Here is a 21,624-nt window from a genome sequence, read left to right on the forward strand (position 1 = left end):
TAAAGCTGAGCTTAGCAGATTATGGATTATAAAATACCATGAATTCGAGCCCACAACTTCTTAAATTGAACACGTTCATTGGAATGAGTTTCACTACATAGACTTAGCTTCATTTTCTTCCAAATTTTTTATTCTTTCAACAGAAAAGTCAATGTCATTTTGACTTGATATTTTGTGAGCGTATAACTGTGAAATCTTGTTATGTTAAACTATGGTTACGATGAAATCCCTCTTAAATCCAAAATTTCTTTGGCCCCTAGACATTGCCTTAGACGGCAATGTACAAGAGATATGATTAAGGCGAATTCGTAACTCTTGGTTTGGAAGGAAAGTTGCTTAATTTGAAGAAAAGTTTTTGGAGAAACCGACGAAAATTCGATTTTATTCTTGGAAAATCGAGAGAAAAGAGCAATTTTTAAATATAGGAATGTTTCAAAAAAGGTTTATGATGGCATGTCTATTTTTTTATGGAAAGGCAGTAATGAGAGCTCTAAAATCTGTGACTTTTAATGTCCTTAGCTGCTTTGTTGAAAGTAGGGATAACAAATTTGAAAATTCATTTATTATTTTAAAATTTATAGTCAATTGTTGAAATATTAGGAGAAAATGATGTAAAAAATCACTTATGTTTGTAAAGTAGCTGAAATTGTTTAACTTTAATTGTCAAACTTGTTTCATACCATGCGGTAAAGCAAGTAAGACAATGAATTGCTTAAGTCAAAATTTCTCTCGGTTCCTTAACAATTCGACATAGCGAGATTTCACTGTAGTTAATAAGCCAGAGAAAATGCAGGGAAAGTTCCAAGATATTATGTTGTTTGGTTCTGTGTTAAAAAAATCAAACTTTGGTGTCTAAGACTGGGGAACAGTAAGCTTCATCAGGGAATGAACAATTTTAGGGAGAATCAGGCTAAAATCAATTAATCTGCCCCCCCCCCCCCCCAAAAGAAGGAATCTCCTCTACTTCTCAGAGACAATTTTAAGGTTTATGTCTTTGCACCTTAGCCACCATTATTGATCTCTTGAATCTTCAAATTTTCAGAATAACAGAAGGGCTTCTTTTATCAGATAATGTAAACATCCAAAACGCTTTTGGAATTAATAATTTTGATTATAAGCAATAAAGAATCGGTTGAAAGATGAAAAAAATCGATATCCACAACTGGAATTCCAGAGAATTATATGGTTTTTCTCAATAAAATCCTGAAGAAGTTAGAAGAAACTTTGACTTTTTATCAGGGAACGAGCCTCTGAAAATCTGAATCTGAAATCTCTGAAAATGTAAATTGTTTTTTTGTCTGTGTCAGTACTTGAATCTCAGTTGTTGCTACCTTTTAGATTTGCCCAGGATCAAAGATATTCACAGGTCATTTTCAACGACAAAGTAACCAACAGTTTTTTCTTTCTTTCCAGGAAACGTTTTATCCCGCACATTAATGGGTGGTCGTTCAGAACGGAATGAATTCTTGCTCCTCCATGCGTTCACTGAAAAAGATTACATTGTTCCAGACAAGCAATACGGGAAGAAAAACAATTTGAAGGTTTGAGCCTACATGTAACTTAATTTTATCCAAAAAATCGTAGGTAATCGTATCAATTCACCATGAAACTGGGCTCAGAAGGGCTGAAGTATTAAATGATGAGATGTATGCGCACAACTAAGTATAATTTTGAGGCCCAGACTCGTCACTGGCAACGAGCCTCTATCTTGCATCATTTTTTTCTGAAATTTTTATTTTGATTGATGAGTATCTCTATTCTAAATGTGATGTCATCTTTATTTGATCAAAATCCTTCATTGGGTACTGATAATACTCCCTAATTTTTTCTGTAAAATTATTACAAAATTTTAGATCGTAGGCAAATTTTATCATTGCAGAGTTAAAGCAGGAACTTTTGGTTTGATGGAGGTTACCTTATTATTGAGAATAAAAATTTTTAAAAAAAAGGAGAAAAAAAATTTAACTTGAAACTTATTTAACCAATTCCTCTCAATAACTTTGAGAGATTAGAATCGAGCTCTACTCCAGGAATCTGAATATTTAGATTGCATTCAACAGGAGCAAAGCAGCTCGACTACAGTATTGTACGAATTGCGCATCTTCATCTCCATTTTAAAAAATGCCTAGGCTTGGAAATAGTTTTTGTTTTCCTATAAATTTATATATGTTTAGTATTTTTTAAAGCAAAGAAATTGCTTGATTCTGAAATAACTGCAATTGAGCTGGTTCACTTCTGTTAAATGCAATCCATTTTGTTGTAAGAAAAAAAAAATTATGAGGCTTTCATTACATTGAATGAGGAAAAGAGAGTTTCCCTAGCTATGAATTTCCTTTTTATCATGTTAGATTTGAATGTACAGATATTTTTTTTATTTTATTTATTGGACTTTGAAAATAGAAGATTTCCTCTTCTCGCCAATCCAACAGCATCTCTCAGTGTTTACTCAGCATTTACAGTGATTTCTTATATTTCACTTGCAGGAGGAAGATTTTGATGAGCTGGGTGAAATAAATGTGAACCAGAAGGCCAGTCGCAAAACGGCAAGTCGCAAGAAGCCCACTTACGCAGGAGGTCTAGTCCTGGAGCCGAAACGAGGATTCTATGATAAGCTTATTTTACTTATGGATTTCAACTCACTATATCCAAGTATCATTCAGGAATACAATATTTGTTTCACCACAATTTCCTTCCATTCTATTGATCTCCAGGTAATCCTAGCAGAAATTTTGATCTAATCCTTCCCCATGGTGCCAAAAGTTCCAACATTTAGGCGACAGGAGAAACGGAGGACCTTACAAGTCCCATGTCCCAAAATAAACTGCTAGACAAGACACGAATTTAAGCACTCTGATACATGTTTTAACCTGAATTTCATGTAGGACACGATTCTTGCATAAAAAATTACTGAAATCAACTTCTAACTAAGATATTAATGTCTTACTTCTACATTGGTTACAGGAAATTTGAATTGCTCGGTCACAAAAAACTCAATACTCTACGTGAGTCAAATCCCACCTTACATTGGTTTCAGCAGGCTTGTCAATGGAGCACTGTTCCTTTCTCAACCTTTATCGTTCACACTGTAATCAATTTGCCATAGTTGAGCCAAAGCATCATGATTGAGGCTACTATATTTTCGTTTTGCCGAGACTGCCACGGTAACGTTTGGTTTGTGATTTGACTCACGCAGACCATCGAGTTTTCATGAGCGGGAGGTTCGAATTCTTGCGTCAAGAAACATGGAATGTCTTGGTCAGGAGTCAATTCCAGTAATTTTCACTGAGCGAATCGTGTTCTATGTTAAATTTTGGTTTAGAAACATGTATCAGAATTCAGAATGCTTAATTTTGTACCGCGTCTAGTGGTCCATTCAGCCCAAAAACAAGTGATCTGTAGACTTTCAGAATTTTACACCTTTGGTTCCATCATATTTTCCACCTTCATAAAAAAATCTGGACTGAAGATGGTCCCGCACAAAGTATTAGCCACTTTTATCTCTGCCATCCAATTCATTTACAATGGTGCACATCTAAACTTCTTCTGAACATTCCAAATTGTTTTTGTTGCAGCTTCATTTGTTGCTTACTCTATCGTTTTTAATCCTGTAGATGTTTCATTCATATTCAAGGAGAAAAGGCTTGTAAAAGTAAAAGAACTCAGGCCTTGTCTACATGGGCCATTTCACAGGATTTGTCCCAGGAAAAAATCCCATTTACATAGTCGGAAAAAATATTGAGTCAATCAATATTTTTCCGAGTACCAAGTATGGTCCTTGTACTCTTAAGACCAACTGAGGGAGGAAGAAGAAGTGAAAGCGAACTTTGCGATTTTGTGTTCACTCGATTGCTCCTGTTTGTTTAATCAAAATAATTTGCTCAATTGTTAATCGTGTTCAATTTTTATCTTAATCCCGGTTAAATACTCGATTTTTGCTCATTTATCTTCCGGCACCAACTTGTCGCAGGAGCGCCAGAGCCCTGTCGTGTGAAGGCGATGACTGGGAAAAATCCCATAAGTTTCATTCCTGCGATTTGAACTTGGGACAAATCCCATGAAAACTTCTTGTGGAGACAAGGCCGAAGTGTCCCATCACACATTTATTTCTTGCTCCGAAGGGTGAAAATACACTGTCCGCCATGTCAGTTTTTGTTTTTGTTTCAGTGAGTAGATAATATTTCTAAAATTTTCACTTTTTCAGATTGTTGTTAATTATTTTTTTCGCCATTCCTTACTCTTTCAAATTTTGCAGGATGAAGAGGCCTTCAGTCAAGTCCCCCTTCCAGAAGCTAGCAGTGCACAAGGGATCTTACCCCAGGAATTGAAAAAGTTAGTTGAGTCGCGAGCGGTAGTCAAGAATTTGATGAAAAAGTCAGGGCTGAGCTCCGATCTGAAACTTCAGTACAACATCCGACAATTGGCGCTGAAACTTACAGCCAACAGTATGTACGGATGTCTGGGCTTCTCCAACTCTAGGTTCTATGCCAAAGCTCTCGCTGCCCTAGTTACTTGTGAGTACGTTATATATCTTTGATATCTGTTTTCACACTAGATTCCATGCCATGACAAACGCAACAAGGAACAGCCACTCACTAAGGCGCGGCCAAATATTTTTTGAAAAGCTTCCCTCAGACCTAAAATCCAAATACAGGGACCCAAATTTTCTAAATGTATTAAAACAATTTTTTATTGCCAAGTGTTTGTATAGTGTAGCAGAATATTTAGCTTAAGCTCTGTAATCTCTTTTCCTTTCTTTTCTTTTCTTTTTCTTTGGTTTTTGTTTTTTGTTTTTTTTCTTATATCCTAACTAATTTTGACATATTTGTTTTCGCCGTTATAAATGTGCATTTACAAATAAAATATATTATTATTATTTCAAAAGGAATTCAATCAGCTGCGTTAAAAGTCATGCTCTGTGTTCAGCAAAAAAGGAAAAAGAACTCAATCACTGTCATAAACAAGGGGGAGAAATGGTGCTGGGTCCACATCATTTTGCGGGGAAAACAAGCTGAGAAATCAAAAAAAAAAAAATTCAATAAGAGTTACAATTGTTTTTTTTTTTGCTCTTATGACACCAGTGCAAGGCTGAGGGGGGAGGGTGAGAGTGTTCAGCTCAGGCAGCTTGCATTGGAATTTTAAGTTGAGGTCACGACGAGAGATCTATAACATTTTGGCTCTTTTTAGACCTCATCGGTAGATCACACTCGTCAGTGAACCCAAATTAGCATCCCGCTATTTTTTTTTTTTTTCTCACTGTCATAAACTTAGAGAATATATCTAGTTTTGCATGGATTTAGACTGATTTCAGCAGAAACAAAAACCTCGTTGCATTTTTCAAAAAATTCTATCCTCAGTGATCTTGAGCTGTACGCGTTTCTATCACTACTACTGGTAACTTAATCTACGTACATACATTCATTCTGCCCAGTTAAAAATTAAAGACCACCAAAGCTTTTAGTGTACCAAGTTAGACTTGAAGTTAGTTTTTAGCATCAATTCACATGGAAGAAGAAACTTCTACACCTTTTCCTCCTCAATTCAGAGTGCCTAGTGACCGGGAAAAGTCAGGGAACGCAACTTGACTGGGAAAAAATCAGAGAAATGTCAGCGAATTTTCTCAGTGGTTCGGGAATTTTTTCTGGAGCTGGGCTCCACGAGCTGGATCCATGGCAGGCTAGCTGATCACGTTGTTGTGCCAACATGCCAACTGAGTGGCACCCTCAAGCTATGTTTTTGATGACTGTAGGTTGTAAAAAAGTCAGGGAATTTCATTAGAAGGCAGGGGATGAAAATATAAAATTTTGTTAGCCACCCTGTTAATTGAATTTTATGTATTTATTTTTGCTAAACTTGGTCCATACTCTGTGTATTTGTCTCATTTTTAATTTTTTGAAAGCACATACGAAGATAATTACGAGAAATGTTCGCCACATCCGCCCGGCAAGTATTGTAATTTTGCTGTTTTTGTATATTTTCAGTCAAAGGTCGTGAAATTCTGATGAACACGAAAGACCTTGTTCAGAAATTAAACTATGAAGTTATCTATGGAGATACCGATTCTCTGATGATAAACACAAACTGTCTGGATCTAAATGAAGTGTATAAAATCGGTCACAAGGTACAGTGTGTTCCATATTTTGTGTATATTGAATGTTTTCTTTATAAGTACAGTTTGCAGTTTTTTTATGTGTCTTGAGTCAAGTTGAGTAATTTTTGAACTTCAAATAAAATTTTTGCCAATTTCTGTCAACATAAAACTTTAAAAGGGTCTCCGTACTCGTACATCGTACTTTTAATAATGTCTTCCCATCTTTTTGAAGTCTAAATTCATCAGTAATTGTTACTTGGGTATCAGCCCAAACTTTGTACTTATTAATTATCCTCCTACATTGAAACTAAAGGATCTTTCTCTTTTGAAATGTTCTTATTTCCAGATAAAATCTGAGGTAAATAAAACTTACAAACGTCTCGAGCTGGATCTAGATGGTATATTCCGATACATGTTACTCTTGAAAAAGAAGAAATATGCGGCCGTTACCATATCGAAACTTCCAAATGGCGAAGTAGAAATGAAAAAAGAAGTGAAAGGACTCGATATTGTCCGGCGAGATTGGTCCAAAATTTCAGCAATGACCGGAGAGTAAGTCTTTTTCTACTTAATTTCATACTTCAGGAATAACTTAATCATTTATTTTGTCAAGTTTTCCTTTTTCTCTGATGAATGACTTTGTCTCATCTCCTGGTTTTAAGTTCGAAATAATTTGAAGATTTCTAATCAATCAAAAAACAGCATTATTGTTTACCAATTGAAAAACAGGATTTTGCCATACATCTGGCAGTACTTTAAAAATAAATCTTGTCAAATCTTTTTAATGTCAAGAAAGTTTTCATTACCCCTACTCAGTTTTGCGTGAATACAGGCAACAAGATCTGACAGTGTAACTGTATTAAATGTAAACTATTTATCTTGATTTAATCTTGATTCCTTTATTTCCCTAAGTAAGTCTAGCAAGTAAACCTTTGTCATTCCAAAATATTTTTTAAAGTAAATTTTGTCAACTTTCAGCCCTCAAATAACGGTTCAAGGCTGCAACAAATATCTTTTTCAGAAATTAAAATTTAGAAATTTTGAGGCACCACAATGGATGTCCATAGTTTTGCACTTTTGCCATAGATGTATACATGTATTACAGGGCTGAAGCAGGTGTTAAACTAAAAATATTGAAAAATCAGGACAAGTAACAGACACTAAGCAAATTAACTGAGTCGAATATATTAAGCTTGTCGAAAAGGCTCCTTTACTGACAAAAGATTGGTTCTGTTTCAGATATGTTTTGGAGCAAATTTTGTCGGACCAAGGCTGTGATGAGCGTGTAATTAATATACTCGAAAAACTTCGCAAGCTGAAAGAAGATCTAGAAAGTGAGAAAGTTCCGTTGGATTTGCTTTGGATTTCAAAGAATCTTACCAAAAATCCCGAAGACTACGCGGATAAGAAAGCTCTGCCGCATGTCCAGGTTGCGTTACGACTCAATTCCAATGCAGCTTTAGCAAAGAAATTTCGGCAAGGGGACGTCATTAATTACATCATTTGTGAGGTATGTCAAAAAACCTGTATTTTAAATCTCTCATTATATTGTCTCCTGCATGAAGAAACATATCTTGAATGCGCTATTTCAATATTTTTTAATGACATTTTATTTGTATACCGGAAGACCGCCACATGAATTTGTCTAAAGTTATGAGTGATTTTCCTCCACACTCATGCAAAAGGACACAGAAATTTGACAAACTCTTGCAATGATTCTCCTGTGAAAAAATGAAATGTTTGTAAAAATACAAACTAGAAGGTACAGATGAGATACAAGGAGGCTACAATTAGTCTAGCATATGGTTCGTCTGTGCAGGTAGTTCCTTAGTGTAAGCTTTTAGTACATGCAAAACAGATTCTTCCCATGCATTACTACACAGCCCGGTCGGGATCTAGATTTCACAAGGAAAAACCTATTCTCTTCAAATCATTTTGACAAATTAAGTAGGGCAGTTGAAGAAATGCTGACTACAAATCAGGGTACCAGGAGATATTTATCCTATATAAGTCTTTTGCTTTTAAGCATTTCAGGCGAAACTTTGCAATTTCAATCACTAAAATTCATCAAATCAAGCTCAATCATCACAATTTTTAGGGCTCTCACAATCAGGGAATACTGGGAAATGTCAAAGAATTTTTTAAAGTCAGGGAGAACCTCGAAGTGTCAGGAAAAATGACGAAAGTTTTCGGGAAAAATTGTCAAGTCACCTTTCATTGCTCTCTAAAATAGGTCTGATGATCCGGACAACAGATTTTGCATGAAAACTATTTCAAGTTATGTCTTTTCAATCATCTGAATTATCTTCGCTTGTCAGGGGATTTTACCAAAATGTGTCATGAAAATTAGGGTAATGTCAGGGAATTTCATTTTATAAATCATGTGGCAAGCCTGAATTTGTTTAAAAATGCCCCGAATAAGGACCAAACGCATGTGCCGAGGAATCAGATTAATAAAATGTTGTTCTGTTGTGTTGACTTTTGACTCGAGTCCTTCAAAAAGTTCATATGTATTCACCAATTTGACAGAAACAAAGATACTTTAAAGTTAAGGCCCAGGGCAACTGTTGACGTGGATTGCAAACGTCAATTCTGCGAATTCCGATTGTCAGGGTAATAGTAGGCAGACTCTAAGCAGAGGACCTTTGGAGGCGTAGATATGCCTTCAAGACAGCATTTACGTTTTATTTACTGCACCCGCTAAAATCTACACGGCGTTTGGAAGTGTTCATTTTTCTATTTTTTTCTTTAGTGTATGGAATTTACCACATGGTAATAAACCATTAGATTGGTCATGGTTTCAAGGTGTCAAGTGCCTGGGATAATCAGGGAGATGAAATTGATTGGGGAGAAATGAAGGAGGGAAAACGCAGAGCCAGTAGAGTTGCCAACTCCTGTGCAAGATTGTGATTTTTGCATAATTTGCCTCCATATTGAGCTTTGCTGTGCTGTAGTAAATTTCTCCTCTGGAAATTGTAGCCTCTAGTTCTCTACCAATCTGTTCCATTACTCTGCGCTGAGCTGCATTTATTTTTGCGTTTCTGTTGATTTGGAAGAAAAGGTCAGAGAGAATCAGGAAAAGTCAGGGAGACGAAAAATCCAAGGTTCAGGAAACCTGGAAAATAAAGGAGAAAGAAAAGAAAGCTCGCCAATTTTATTCGGAGAGTGAGAAGGTTGTTTTCTGTTTAACCCTTCGTGCAAAGCAAAAGCTACTTGTCAACGTTTTTCATTTATTCCCATTCTGATGAACATTTTTACTTTTTTCAGGACGGAACAGATCAGCCAGCAACACAGCGAGCATATCACCCTGAAGAACTGAAGTCAAATGAGACATTAAAACCAGATATTAAGTATTATCTATCGCAGCAAATTCATCCTGTTGTTTCGCGGTTGTGTGACCCAATTGAAGGTGTTGACTCAGCTCAAATTGCGGAACACTTAGGTAGGCATAATTTAAATTAAAGCATTAAATTTATTATAAATTTGTATCTTAAGCATCATCATAAAACAAGTTTTAAACTGAGTTGATCAACAATAGAAAACTGAGAACAAACAACTGGTAAATACGAGTGACCTGTACAGTACTTGTATAACCTGTTGCTCAAAAAAACCTTGTGTTTGATCTTTCTGGATTATATTGATCTTCACTTTGCTTACAAAATTAATTTCAAATCATGCATGAAAAAACAGTCAGTAGTGTTCTAACTTTACCCTAATACTTTAGAAGCCATATATTGAGCCAACCAAGTTGCACTGTCAAAAAGACAAGACAAAACAACTGAGTAACTGTGATAGAAAATTGAGGGAAAAACCAACAAGCTTCGGCTGGTAAGCTAGCCAAAATCAGTCAATAAACAACAAAACTTATTCGTAGCGAACAAAAAATATGTCTCTTGTTTTTTTTTTCTTCATCTAGGTCTTGATCCATCTTCATATAGACAGTCTACGATAGGCCGGAATGAAGATCTAGCCAACGGAGATTATAGCACTTTAGGAACACTAACCGATGAAGAACGATATAAAAACTGTGACAAGTAAGACTTTCCTCACTGTTATATATACTATAACTGTTCCTTGCCATTTCAGACGCACTATTCACTTTTATTACCAATCTGTGAACAATGCAGGCGAAAAGTAAGAGGGCAATAGAAGCATGAGTGATTTCCATTGATTTTATTCATGGATACAGTCGACTTTCAAGTAAGAGTGATGGTTTTTTCAAAAACTCTTCATCTTCTCCCAAAAATCTATTTTTTTTTGTCAACCAGTATCATACAAAATACTCCTCAAAATGCTTTATTTCTGTCGAATCAAATACAGTTTATCAGACTAGAATAGGAAGCTTTGTTTAAAACCTTTTTTTCTGTAGTTTTGTGTGTTCCCCCCCCCCCCCTTTATATCCATGAGAAGAAATTTTGACAAATTTTGGATACCTCATAACTTCATTTATTAAATATCGTTAGTGTATGCTATGCATTCAATGCATCGCAATGAAGTTAATAATTGCCAAAGGTAAGAGGAATATGCTATCTGGGAAATATAATTTCTCTGCTGCCAAAAATTGTGAAATTTTAGGGTATTATTATCAAACATCTTTAGAAAACTGGTGACTAGGGATGCTAATGAAGATGAAAAATATGTTTTTCTCTAGCGAAAGGAGGAACTTAATCACAACCTTTTGCGAACACCTAGATTTAAATGGTTTAATTTAAATTTACCCCCACCTATTTTTTCAGATTTACTTTCAAATGTTCACATTGCAGTGCAGAAATAATCATGGATGGACCGTCACGTAAAACGGTGAGTGCTACTTCAATTACACCTAAATCCACAATTGTAACGCAAGAGCAGTTAAAGTTACAACGTTTAAAATAATTTTTTTGCTGGTTGATTTGTCATGAAAGTTGTCCATACCCAACATAGTGCTTAGTTTACGGTTTTTGGATTCCAGCCCACCCTACTCACTAAATTTTAATAGAGACATGGTAACAATAACTCATTTAGATGAAGGAAAATCATGAAAACTTTTTTTTCGATTGCTGTTTTTCAAAATTTCCACTCAACATTTTTTTATCCTAATAGTAGAATATTTTAATTTAATGGACACATTTGTTTGAATCATTTGGTGAACACTCTCCATAAAGAAAATCTTCTAAAAAAATTACCCAAAATTTGTGCCAGAGGGATGACGATTCATCTCTCAAAAAACGAAATCTGACAGAAAATGTGAGTAACTTCATATCTTAGTTTTACCAATCGATTTTGTTAATTTAAGAAGCAGTTCTGTGAAAAATGACTTCAGCTTCTTCTTCTTCTTCTTCTTTTTTTTTTTTTTTTTTTTTTTTATTATGTAAAATTTATACAGAAGCTTTTATTAAGTAACTATGGTACTAGTCAATCAAATCATTAAGCTTACAACTGATGCAGTAGCATTTTATTATTAATCATGGATCACATTGTCATTCATTATGGCTCATATCATTTTTGCCAAGAAATTCATTAATACTTTAAAAGGCCTCTCCATCCAGGAGCTTTCTTGCTTCCCAGAGAAACAACACAGAGTCTGCATTTTTGAAGAGTAGCTTTATTTATAAGAGAAAAGTATTCACTAACTGAACTGCTGAGTATCTAATACCACTTGATTTAATGTTACTCTCAGAAATTTTTAGCGAGATTTTGATGTTCACAATATTTTCATGCCTAGAATTAAGTGCCCTGTTCACGCTGTTTTTCAGAATACATCCTCATAAAAGTTGTAAATCGGGGTACAGGCCTAGTCTGATATCCTGTAATAATCAAAGGATTCTACTACTCGGTTTTCAGACTGTAGGATCTAATCCATCCTTAATATTTTTTTGCTAAGAAAACTTTCCATTGCTTTTTTTCAGCCGGCTGGTAAAGAAGAGCTCATCCTCAGTAAATGCTCGAATCCTGATTGTTCTACGCCCCCGTATCTCTACGTTAGTAGTATCCTCAACAAATTAACATTATCTATGCGGCAATACATCAAAAAATACTACGCTGTAAGTTCTTCTTGCGACATATTAATTTTTTCCCCCTCAAGGAATTCATTAACTGCAGATAAAAGTGATTCGTATGAACATTCGAAAGATTTATTCCCCCCCCCCCCCCCTGGTGATTTATTTCATCTCTAGTTTTGCTGTAGAACTTCAATGAACCACTAATCAGGGTACTAGATCAAGAATCTTAATGTTTATTTCCGAATTGAAATTTTGCGTATAATACAATGGACGCACTAAAACTTTCAAATCAAACTCACGCGTAAGAAAATAACGGTTTTTGTTCATGTTAATTCACACTTCCCGCTTACAGAAAGACTGGAATTTACTCGAGTCGAATTGAACCCTCAACTAATTAGATTGCATTTTGCGAAAAGGAACACAAGCTTTCCAATGTCGCTAAAATTGTGTAACTTTTTTTTTTACCTCGCCAATGTAAACTGATCATCTTAACAAGTTTGATCTTTTCTTCCAATAATTTTTGAATTCAACAAGAAAATTACTTTTGTAAATTTAATCCTTGCAAGGTTCCAGTAATTTTATTGCAAGGAATATAAGTTGCACACTCCTTGTAACGTCGGAATGCTGTTTGTTCCTTCTTATAAAATGCAATCCAATTTTGGTATATCTTACAATGGAAGAATTTTCCTGTGTGCCAACTTTCTTTTGACAAGATAAAAGGTACCTTGTATCAGAAGAGGAAGAAAATGCGTGTGAAACTTAGCGCTAGTTATTTCTTTAATGTTTTGTTTGATTTCAACGCCTCAGAAGAGGTATTGATGAGCATGGTTGTCACAGTCAGGGAATACCGGGATAACCAGGAAATAGCAGGGAATTTTATAAAGTCAGGGAAAATGACGAAAGTGCCACTATCAGGGTAAAATTGTAAATTTACCTTTATTAGCTTTCTAGAGTGGAGTTGACGTTTAGAACAGCAAATTTTGCCTGAAAACTGTTTCAAATTTTGTCTTTTTTGCCATATTGCTTGTTTCACTTGTCAGGGAATTTTACTCAAATGTGTCAGGGAGATCAGGGAAATTTCAGGGAATTTCATTTTCTAAATTTTGTGGGAACCCTGGATAAATGCCATTTTTGGGCTCACCTTAGCTGAATTTTTTTTAGTTCTACGATTTTTTGTTTATCGAGTGTCTATATTGTACAGAATGCATGATGATGATCATTATTGGTCTCTTCTCAGATCTAATAATGGGCTTAACATGGGTTCGAAGGCTGATTTTGGTAAAAAAAAAGCAGGTTTTGCTAGTCTGAGATAAAATCCTGAGAAATCCGTATTTTTCGCCTAACTCTGCCTTCAGATCCATGTTGAGACCATTATTAGATTTGAAAAGAGACCAACAATGAACAAATTATGATGCATTCCATGGAGTATAAACTTTCAATGAGCAAAAAATTGTGGAGTTGAGAATCTTAGCTGGGCCCAAAAACGGTCTTTATCTATATCCCTCCTTTAGAATGTAATTGGAGGGTAGAACTGGCTTTTTTCCTTAAATCGAAATAGGTGGCATTGGTCTAAAAGGGACCTGCTCCAACAATCATCACCTGCCTCTGTCAGTTTTTCATTGTCACCCAAAATTTTATGAGCCTTCGGGTTAGAAAATCTATTTTTTAGGCTCAATACAATTTTTTAACCAAGACTTTGAAAATTGTTTACGGAGCAAGATCACAACAGAAATCAAGGTTGGACTGACCATTTTAAATGCTACGTTTGGTACTGTGATTTCTACATAGAAAGTCCGATTTTGAAAGCTCATTGTCCTTAAGACGTTGTAAGGAACATCAACATTTTTGCACAATATGAAAAATTTCAATGAGCATAGCAGAATTTGTATCAGTGTTTTACATTGATTTATACATATCGATGCCTTAAGTTGGAAAATGTCTATTTCCGTCCCAGCGTTTTGAAATTCCCGATTTCATGTTTCATTATCATGAAGGAAAACCATGAACAAATGAAGAAAATTCACCTGAAATTTCAATATAGCTTGATGTTAGCTCCTTTTTAATAATGAAAATTTAGTAGAACTTTGCCACATCGCATTTAGAGGCCAGTATTACTGGACCTTGGCTACATGTATATCAGAATTTCGTGAAGCACAAGGATCGGAGTAAGCCTGAATTTGAATTCTCGCGCTTTTTTCTGTCATTCGCTTCAGCGCTACTAGCGGCTAAAATAAGAACTATGTGATATCTATGAAAACCAATGAAAAACACGGACACTTGCGTCACCGACATGCATTTCCCGCTCCCATGGAGTTGTTTAGGTTATGTTATGTATGTCTCGGCCGATGTCAGTTCTCAGTTATAGGAGCATTTTTTTCAATCGGATTTGAGTTCATGCAGGTTCATCAGAATTAGTCCTTCAAGAGTTTCTCATTATTACTACTATATATCTTATTTTCACTCTTCCCGTGTTTGGTAAAATTGGTTAGGCTCTTTTGTCTCCTCTGCGATGAGCCTCAATCATGGACTCAAACCGTAAGAGAAACATTCATTGCTTACTTTTTGTGCTGCGAAAACATACTGCAGAAAATGCGGAAAAGACTCGAACTTTCACAGATTCAAGGAGGAAAGGCTTCGTATTAGTGCCCTCACCTGTTGTTGAAGACGACCAGGATCTTGTTCAGTTATTTGTGCGCAATAATTTTGACATTCTTACACCAGACAATCTTGCTCCCCTGAAGGAAGCCATCCTTCGCTTATGCGTGGACACTCTCGAATTTGTGATCTATAGAGATCCGGGGAAAAACATCCGCTCATCGAAAAACACTCCTCTCATTCTTGTTCCTGTCGATAACTGTTACGGTGATCTAATCAAACAGTATTTTCCCCAAGATGTTGCAGTTTTTTACCAGGAGGACTGTTATAGATGTCATACCTGTAAAACTATAGATGAGAAAAATTCAGTTATTCTAGATCAACTTCTTTCGATTTCAACTGAATTAAGTTTTAAAAATCCTGGTGGTGAGACACTTTCGCATCTAGCTGTCCGAAGTTGTGATGATATCATGCTTCAACTACTAATGAAACATGGTGTTCCTGTTGACATGAAACGTAAAGATGGAGCAACCCCTTTGTATGTTTCTGTGGAGGATAATAACCTAAAAATGGCGGGATTACTTCTGCAAGGAACGGCCGCGGTCAATGCGAAGACAAAAAATGGTGAGACATGTCTGGTCCATGCATGTAAGAGAGGCTTTGTAGATATGGCAAGACTGCTCTTGAAGAATGGAGCTGATGTCAATATTGGTGATGATGATGGTCTCATGCCCCTGCATTTTGCCGTTTATTGTAGAGAAGTGGACTCAGAACCATTTTCGAGAAAATCAGATAGTCCGAAGCAGTTGAACAGACCACTCTTTCTTGAGATCTTAGAAGCAGGTGCCACTGTGAATGCAAGTGCCTCTGTTAACAATACGCTCACTACTCCTCTTAGTCTAGCTGTTGAACACACTAAATTGGATGCTGTAAAATGCCTCCTACAGCATGGAGCCGATGTCAACATCCCTTGCTATGGTGACCAAACAATTCTTAAATTAGCTGTGGACCTAAAGAGTCCAGAAATAGTGCGAGAGATTTTAAAGTCTAATCCAGATGTGAATGCAGCAGGTAACAAAGAAGTTCTTCGAAAGTGCATTCTAAGGGACGACAAAGAAGCTCAGGAGATCAGAGAGATCCTCATTCAGAATGGATGTGTCTTAAATACTGGCCATGATGACTCCATGGAACTGTTTCATAATGCTATCTCTAAAGGCTATATGGGCCTTGTTGAAAAACTCTTGGATTTTGGAGTCAATATCAATCAAAGCTATTACTATTTTAAGCCGAAATATAACTTCCTAACGAAGTCCACTCCTCTTTGCACTGCAATTGCATTTAAAAGAAATGACATAGTGAAATGTCTCATTGATAGAGGAGCAGATTTACATGCAAATCCGTTGATTTCAGGACTCTTTGGCTGGACCATAATTAGAAATGCTATAAATTATGCTGATTGTTGTGGTAATTTGAAAGCCCTAAAAATTCTCTTAAAATATGGTGCTGGTGTTGACAGCATTAACATTTACAAGCTCTTCCGTGCTCTCTGTTCCATTAATGATCAAGAATTAATAGAAAAAGTAATACCAGAGTGGCTGAACCGACATGGACCATCTTTTCTATCGGAATTTGTACTGGATGCTGCACAGGTAGACTCTGTAGCGATGCTATCGGAGGTCATAAAATTCAATCCCAGTGTTGATTTTCGCAATCCTGATGGACAACAAGCCCTTCATTTGGTTCGGTCTCAAGGCTCAGTGAAATTACTCATCAAATATGGTGCTGATATTGAAGCCAGATGTTTTAAAGGACAAACTCCTCTTGTTGTAGCTGCCAAGCGAGGAGTCCTTGAAGTCGTTGAAGAGCTTCTCCAATATGGTGCCAAGGTTGACTCTCTCGATAATTTTGGCTACTCGCCGCTTCATTATGCCTTAATGAAGGATCATACGGATGTTTTTATAGTTCTGTTAAACCACATATTTACAGATTATGAGCTACTTCTGAGAACTCATATTTTGCAGTCTCTTCGAAAATCTTACCTGACCACCTTATTACGAGATCAAGGGGAAAATGCCTATTTTTACGAACATTATGATGAAGAGAGATTTCAAGATTACACTGACACATTATTTCAGTTTTTGATGACAATGGGTCAAGCTTTTCCAGATAATAAGAATCTAAGTATGTTTGTTGATCAGGAAATCAAATCATCATTCTTTGGTACCAACATGGAATTTGATATTGGTAGCGGCCATCATAACTCGCCGCGATGGGGGACTGACTCAGATTATGATAGATGTGCCATTGAGTGGGCCAAGTCTCAAACTCTAGGCACTTCCAGTGTAACAGTTTACGATATTCTTACACAAAATGTTCAGCAATTAACCCTTTACATGAGGAATGAAAGCATCGCTGAGGATCTGAAACTCCCGAAAATTGCATCAAACTTTGATTTCATTAAAGATATTCTTTTGTGGCAGATTCGGAAAGGAACTTTTCGGCGAAAACTACTGAATAGAAGCAGTAAATTGTGTCATTTACTCCTGGCTAACTTAGAAATCCTGCCTCATGATATAACTGAAATGATTCTTAATTTCTTGACCAATCAAGAGCTGGAAATCGTGATCCATGCTTGTAATTGCATCGTTAGAACGAAACAAAACAAAACTGAAGCATAAATTCAGCTTATTGTATCATGTTATGGTGAGTGAAACTTTACATCTGGCTCGATTCAAAATTATTATTTTCCTCTGGTAAAATGGGCTTTCATTGAAAGACGCCCAACACGATGGTCTTGATGAGCCCTTTTCTACATGACACCCTGTTTTTGCTTCGATTCGATAAGTCTGGTAGGTACCTCCGGATCTTGGGATTACCCCAAAACTTCCCTCTTCTCAGTCGATGTCCTTTGCGAGGATGTTGTCGCAAGATTTAGATCAGAGAGAAGGTCAGGTCATTGAGGGTCTGCATTCACCTGTTACCTGCATTCAGTTCTCTCCATCCAGTCTGCCTGAAAAACACATGTAAATTTTCTGCCGTGGAAAAAAAATGCACTCAAAAATTTTACCATTTATCACATATTTAGCCTCATGCCACGATCCTGTTTCAGCACTATCGACGAATGCATCCTTTTCACAGGATTACTTGAGAGTGTAGTATTCTTCTTCAAAAAGTTCTTAGCTCATGCAGATTTTATTTTAAATGAATATTTTTTGTCAGTTTCAACCCTGTCTCTAAACAAGTTAATCCAAAATTGAAGTCATAATCTATTTTATTAATAGAATCTCATATCAAAATATTTTACTGTTATTCCTTAGTTAGTTTGTGTTCTTTCTCAGAAATAGAATGATTGATATTGCCTTTAAAAACCGTTTTTTTTAAAAGAAAAAATACAGTTCATCATTTCATTTCTCTCTTTACAGGGTTGGCTTGTTTGTGAAGACCCTGCATGTCCAAATCGAATAAGGAAGATCCCTTCGAAGTTAGAGCGTGGCCAGCCAAAGTGTACACTCTGCCACCTAAACTCTATGTATCGAGAGGTAGTTGTTTTTTTTTTATTTTTTTCCCTTACTTTACTTACTGCCTGTATACTTTTTTGTCCTTGACTCTTTTTAATGAAAAGCTCGTTTTTTCCTCTTCCTCCAGCATATTCTGGACCCCTGTTGCAGCTTTAGAAAATCATGCTTGATGACACCATCTACCATGACATTTCGTACCATTCTACCATTATAAACTTTTTATTTTAAGCCTGATCTAAGGGCCAATGAATTACAGGGCAAGGAGGCAGATCCAAAGTTTTGTTTGTATTTTGGAACAAGAAGCTAAAATAAGTCTCTTCTACTCATTTTAAAAGTACGCCTCTTCCAAATTCAGCCCTAATTAAGGTATACATTGTGCAATTAGGAACTTGAAGTAGGACATGTGCCGTGAAAATCTTTATTTAGATTGGTGCTTGTATGGACAAGCCAGAAACATTGTTGGAAGATAATTCAAAAAAGTCAGAAGTTTTACCTTATTTGATTTCATGTCGACTACAGTAAGACCTCGAATTATCGGATCACGATTCAATCCTCCGGTTCCTTCAGGGGGACCGACTAGCGCGATTTAACGGAGTCGGCCTCCGGTCCCGTGAAATCCGATAAATCGAGGTCTTACTGTATTTACATTTTATCCAACAACCTGGCAGCCTTTGTCGAAGGTAGTAGTTCTTTATTGCAAAATGAAGTCCAGTTGCATTCATACAAAAGAGCCCATCTGCATTGTGGAAGCTGAGAAAAACCCTATCATTCACATAAAATGAACTGAATTGGAGGTGAATCTTCCAAAAGCAAACCAACATCAATATATTGAAGAGATTTTAATTAAGTCCTGCTTTCATTATTAAATTCAATCCAAACGTGGAAGTCTATGTGCAGGAGCTTTCATCACCTTAAAATCACTGAAGAAACCTTAAATCAAAGTTAAAAATATCTGCTTGTGAAAATTGACTGTTTGATAGGACTAAGCATTTGTGAAATTTTGTTTTCGGATACTTTTAGCTCTTATTTTGGATTTCTGAGAGATACTTTTTCAGGAGTAATCAATCAGTACCTGCTCCTAGGGGTATTCATTCTACTTCGCCGTAAATTTTTTTTGGAAATCAGTATTTTAGGAGCATTTGTTTGGATCTTGATGTTAGTAGACTTCCAATACAGAGTCACCACCAAGACTACAGTTAAGAGACTGATTCAGGCCAAATATAATGCACAAGCTCCATGTCAGGTTGAGGACTAAAAGGTAAAAAGACTTGTCCCGGCCTACAGCAGTTACAGAGTTTTCCCCAAAATCACAGTGCAAATAGGCATGATGTTCTGAATACTTTAAGCAAGAATTGCATTTTGTAAAAGGAGTAGTAGTAGAAGGAGGACTTTTGAGCATAAAAGGCATGATAACCGCAGACTTTTTTGCACTGTCCCTTTGATTGTTTTTCACCTACCGCATAAACTAACCAGCTTTTTCTTTCTTTTTTTCAGTACTCAGAGGAACAACTATTCCTTCAACTCAGCTTCTTCATGTCAATGTTCGATATTAAGAATCAAAATGAAATATCCGATTTAACGACAGCATATCAAAGACTGAAACTGCATGTAGATGCTACGCTCAAGTACAGCGCTTACTCAGTTGTCGACTTAGGAAAACTATTCAGTGGTTTTTTCCCAAAATCCTGAAATACATGGGAAAGGAACATTAGAATAGCACATTGATACTGCAAGAAGCAGTGTACATTTCGTAATAGATTCAAGGCAACTTCAGAAACTCTCGTCATAGTTATTTTGTGGCATTTTTCATGTTCTTTATTTTCATTAAAATGGATTAAAGGCTCTCACAACCCATTACTGAAATTCCAAATTTTATCACCACTTTATTTTTTTTATATTATGTTTACCGATCTATTTTTGTGGAAAAATCGCTCACATCATTATCAGCGAGAAACTAAAGTCTGACAAGACTTTCAAGTCAGCTCAGGATTAATTTCATGATCAGAATCGCTGACGCTCTTCATATCATTCCATGTTACTAATTTTTCTTGGAAGTTTATTTCTCAAGCATACAATTATTTTCATTTACAATGCTTTTTGTGATAGGTTCTTCATCTTTTCCCATCCTAATAAGTGTGAAGTCTTTTCACCACCATACATACCTGAAATATCAAATTTCTTCCATTTCACATATTATATTCTAACGTGCCTAATGTATTTCTTCATTTCTGTTGTTAACACTGTATTTTTGAATCCAAAATCCACCCAGGCATACCTAAAACATTCGGAATTAAAGTTCTGTTGACCTCCTAAGATCATGATTAATTCATAGGAATACCCAGTGCTATTTAAAAATTTTAGCTGATTATTCGGCAACCTAAATGATTTTAGCGTTTAAGTTCTACAGATGTTTTAAGAATTCTTTTCAAGTGGTCTTTTTTACATGTTTAATAAATAATGTTCCTTGGATGCACCTTGTAGTCTTATTAAACAGTGTTGGATTTTTACGAAAAAATTGTGTCATTTGATAAAGAGAGTGTTTTTAATTAATGAAAAGCATGATAAGAATGATAGAATGCATGAAAGAATGATAATTAATGAAGCTTCGTGAAACTGTAAAGAGGGAAATGTACAAAGGTTGTGTTGTTTTGTTGTTTTGTCTTAATGGCCTTGTGAGGAAAACGTCCAACTCTGCTAATGAAGTTAGCTGGAGGCTTTTTCTGACCTTTCATTCAGAGAGGAAGTGGTATGTAATATCATCCATCTCTCGATAAAACGACTGATGACAGAGACCTGAGGATACCCGATGGATCCATAAAATTAAAGAAATACATAGCGCTCAGCAAGTGAGGAATGTCAAGACATCTTGGTTCAGATCGCCGCCACATGGTGCTGATTAGTGTGTGTTGTTCTTTTATGAGTGTCTTAAGTAATGCTGTAACCAAGATGTGTCAACTTCCTACCCTGTGGCCACGTCATCAAGGAATGATTATCACTTGTTCATTTTCTCTGAGTATGAGGCTGTGACTGTAACAGAAGCAGAATTTCAGTCACAAAGCTTTGAGAAAATCGCTTTAAAGTTTTAGAAGATCTGCATCTTTACATCCTTGAGACGAAAGTATAGCTCAAGGGTTTTGCTAGCTCAGAACAAGTCCTCCTCTTAAAAATGGTTTTTAGAAATTTCAATTTGAAGCAATACTTAGTTATAGCCACGGTGAATTTGGAAAAAAAAAAAAAGAATGAAAAAAAAACCAGCATAATGCTGTTGTCATGGAGAACTCTTATGTGTCAAACCAAATGATAATGCAAATCGGGTGATAGGCGATCAAAGTTAACCAACACTAAGTTCATTCTGAGTCTGTTAAAAAATTTAAGGAGAAAATAAACCGTCAATAACTTGAAAAATAATTAAATTAAGAACAAATTATGAAATCAAAATGAA

At 35.9% G+C, this 21,624-nt stretch overlaps 2 protein-coding genes across 2 annotated transcripts in view; one reads left to right on the plus strand and one right to left on the minus strand.

The window, feature by feature from the left end:
* PolA1 (DNA polymerase alpha catalytic subunit) overlaps window positions 1–20,655 on the plus strand; it is a 36,665-nt gene extending 16,010 nt beyond the window's left edge. The window contains exons 13-24 of the mRNA XM_019048870.2: window positions 1,414–1,541; window positions 2,484–2,711; window positions 4,253–4,511; window positions 5,979–6,118; window positions 6,435–6,640; window positions 7,328–7,598; window positions 9,356–9,530; window positions 10,005–10,122; window positions 10,825–10,888; window positions 11,977–12,111; window positions 18,087–18,203; window positions 19,677–20,655. Of these exons, the coding sequence (XP_018904415.2) occupies window positions 1,414–1,541; window positions 2,484–2,711; window positions 4,253–4,511; window positions 5,979–6,118; window positions 6,435–6,640; window positions 7,328–7,598; window positions 9,356–9,530; window positions 10,005–10,122; window positions 10,825–10,888; window positions 11,977–12,111; window positions 18,087–18,203; window positions 19,677–19,871 (2,036 nt within the window). The 3' untranslated portion in view covers window positions 19,872–20,655. The remainder of the gene's footprint in view (window positions 1–1,413; window positions 1,542–2,483; window positions 2,712–4,252; window positions 4,512–5,978; window positions 6,119–6,434; window positions 6,641–7,327; window positions 7,599–9,355; window positions 9,531–10,004; window positions 10,123–10,824; window positions 10,889–11,976; window positions 12,112–18,086; window positions 18,204–19,676) is intronic.
* The window catches only part of mRpS14 (mitochondrial ribosomal protein S14), a 121,057-nt gene that overhangs the window by 19,212 nt on the left and 80,221 nt on the right, over window positions 1–21,624 (minus strand). The window lies entirely within an intron of this gene.

The sequence above is a fragment of the Bemisia tabaci genome, chromosome 7 (assembly GCF_918797505.1).
Source record: "Bemisia tabaci chromosome 7, PGI_BMITA_v3".
NCBI classification, from domain to species: Eukaryota; Metazoa; Arthropoda; class Insecta; order Hemiptera; family Aleyrodidae; genus Bemisia; species Bemisia tabaci.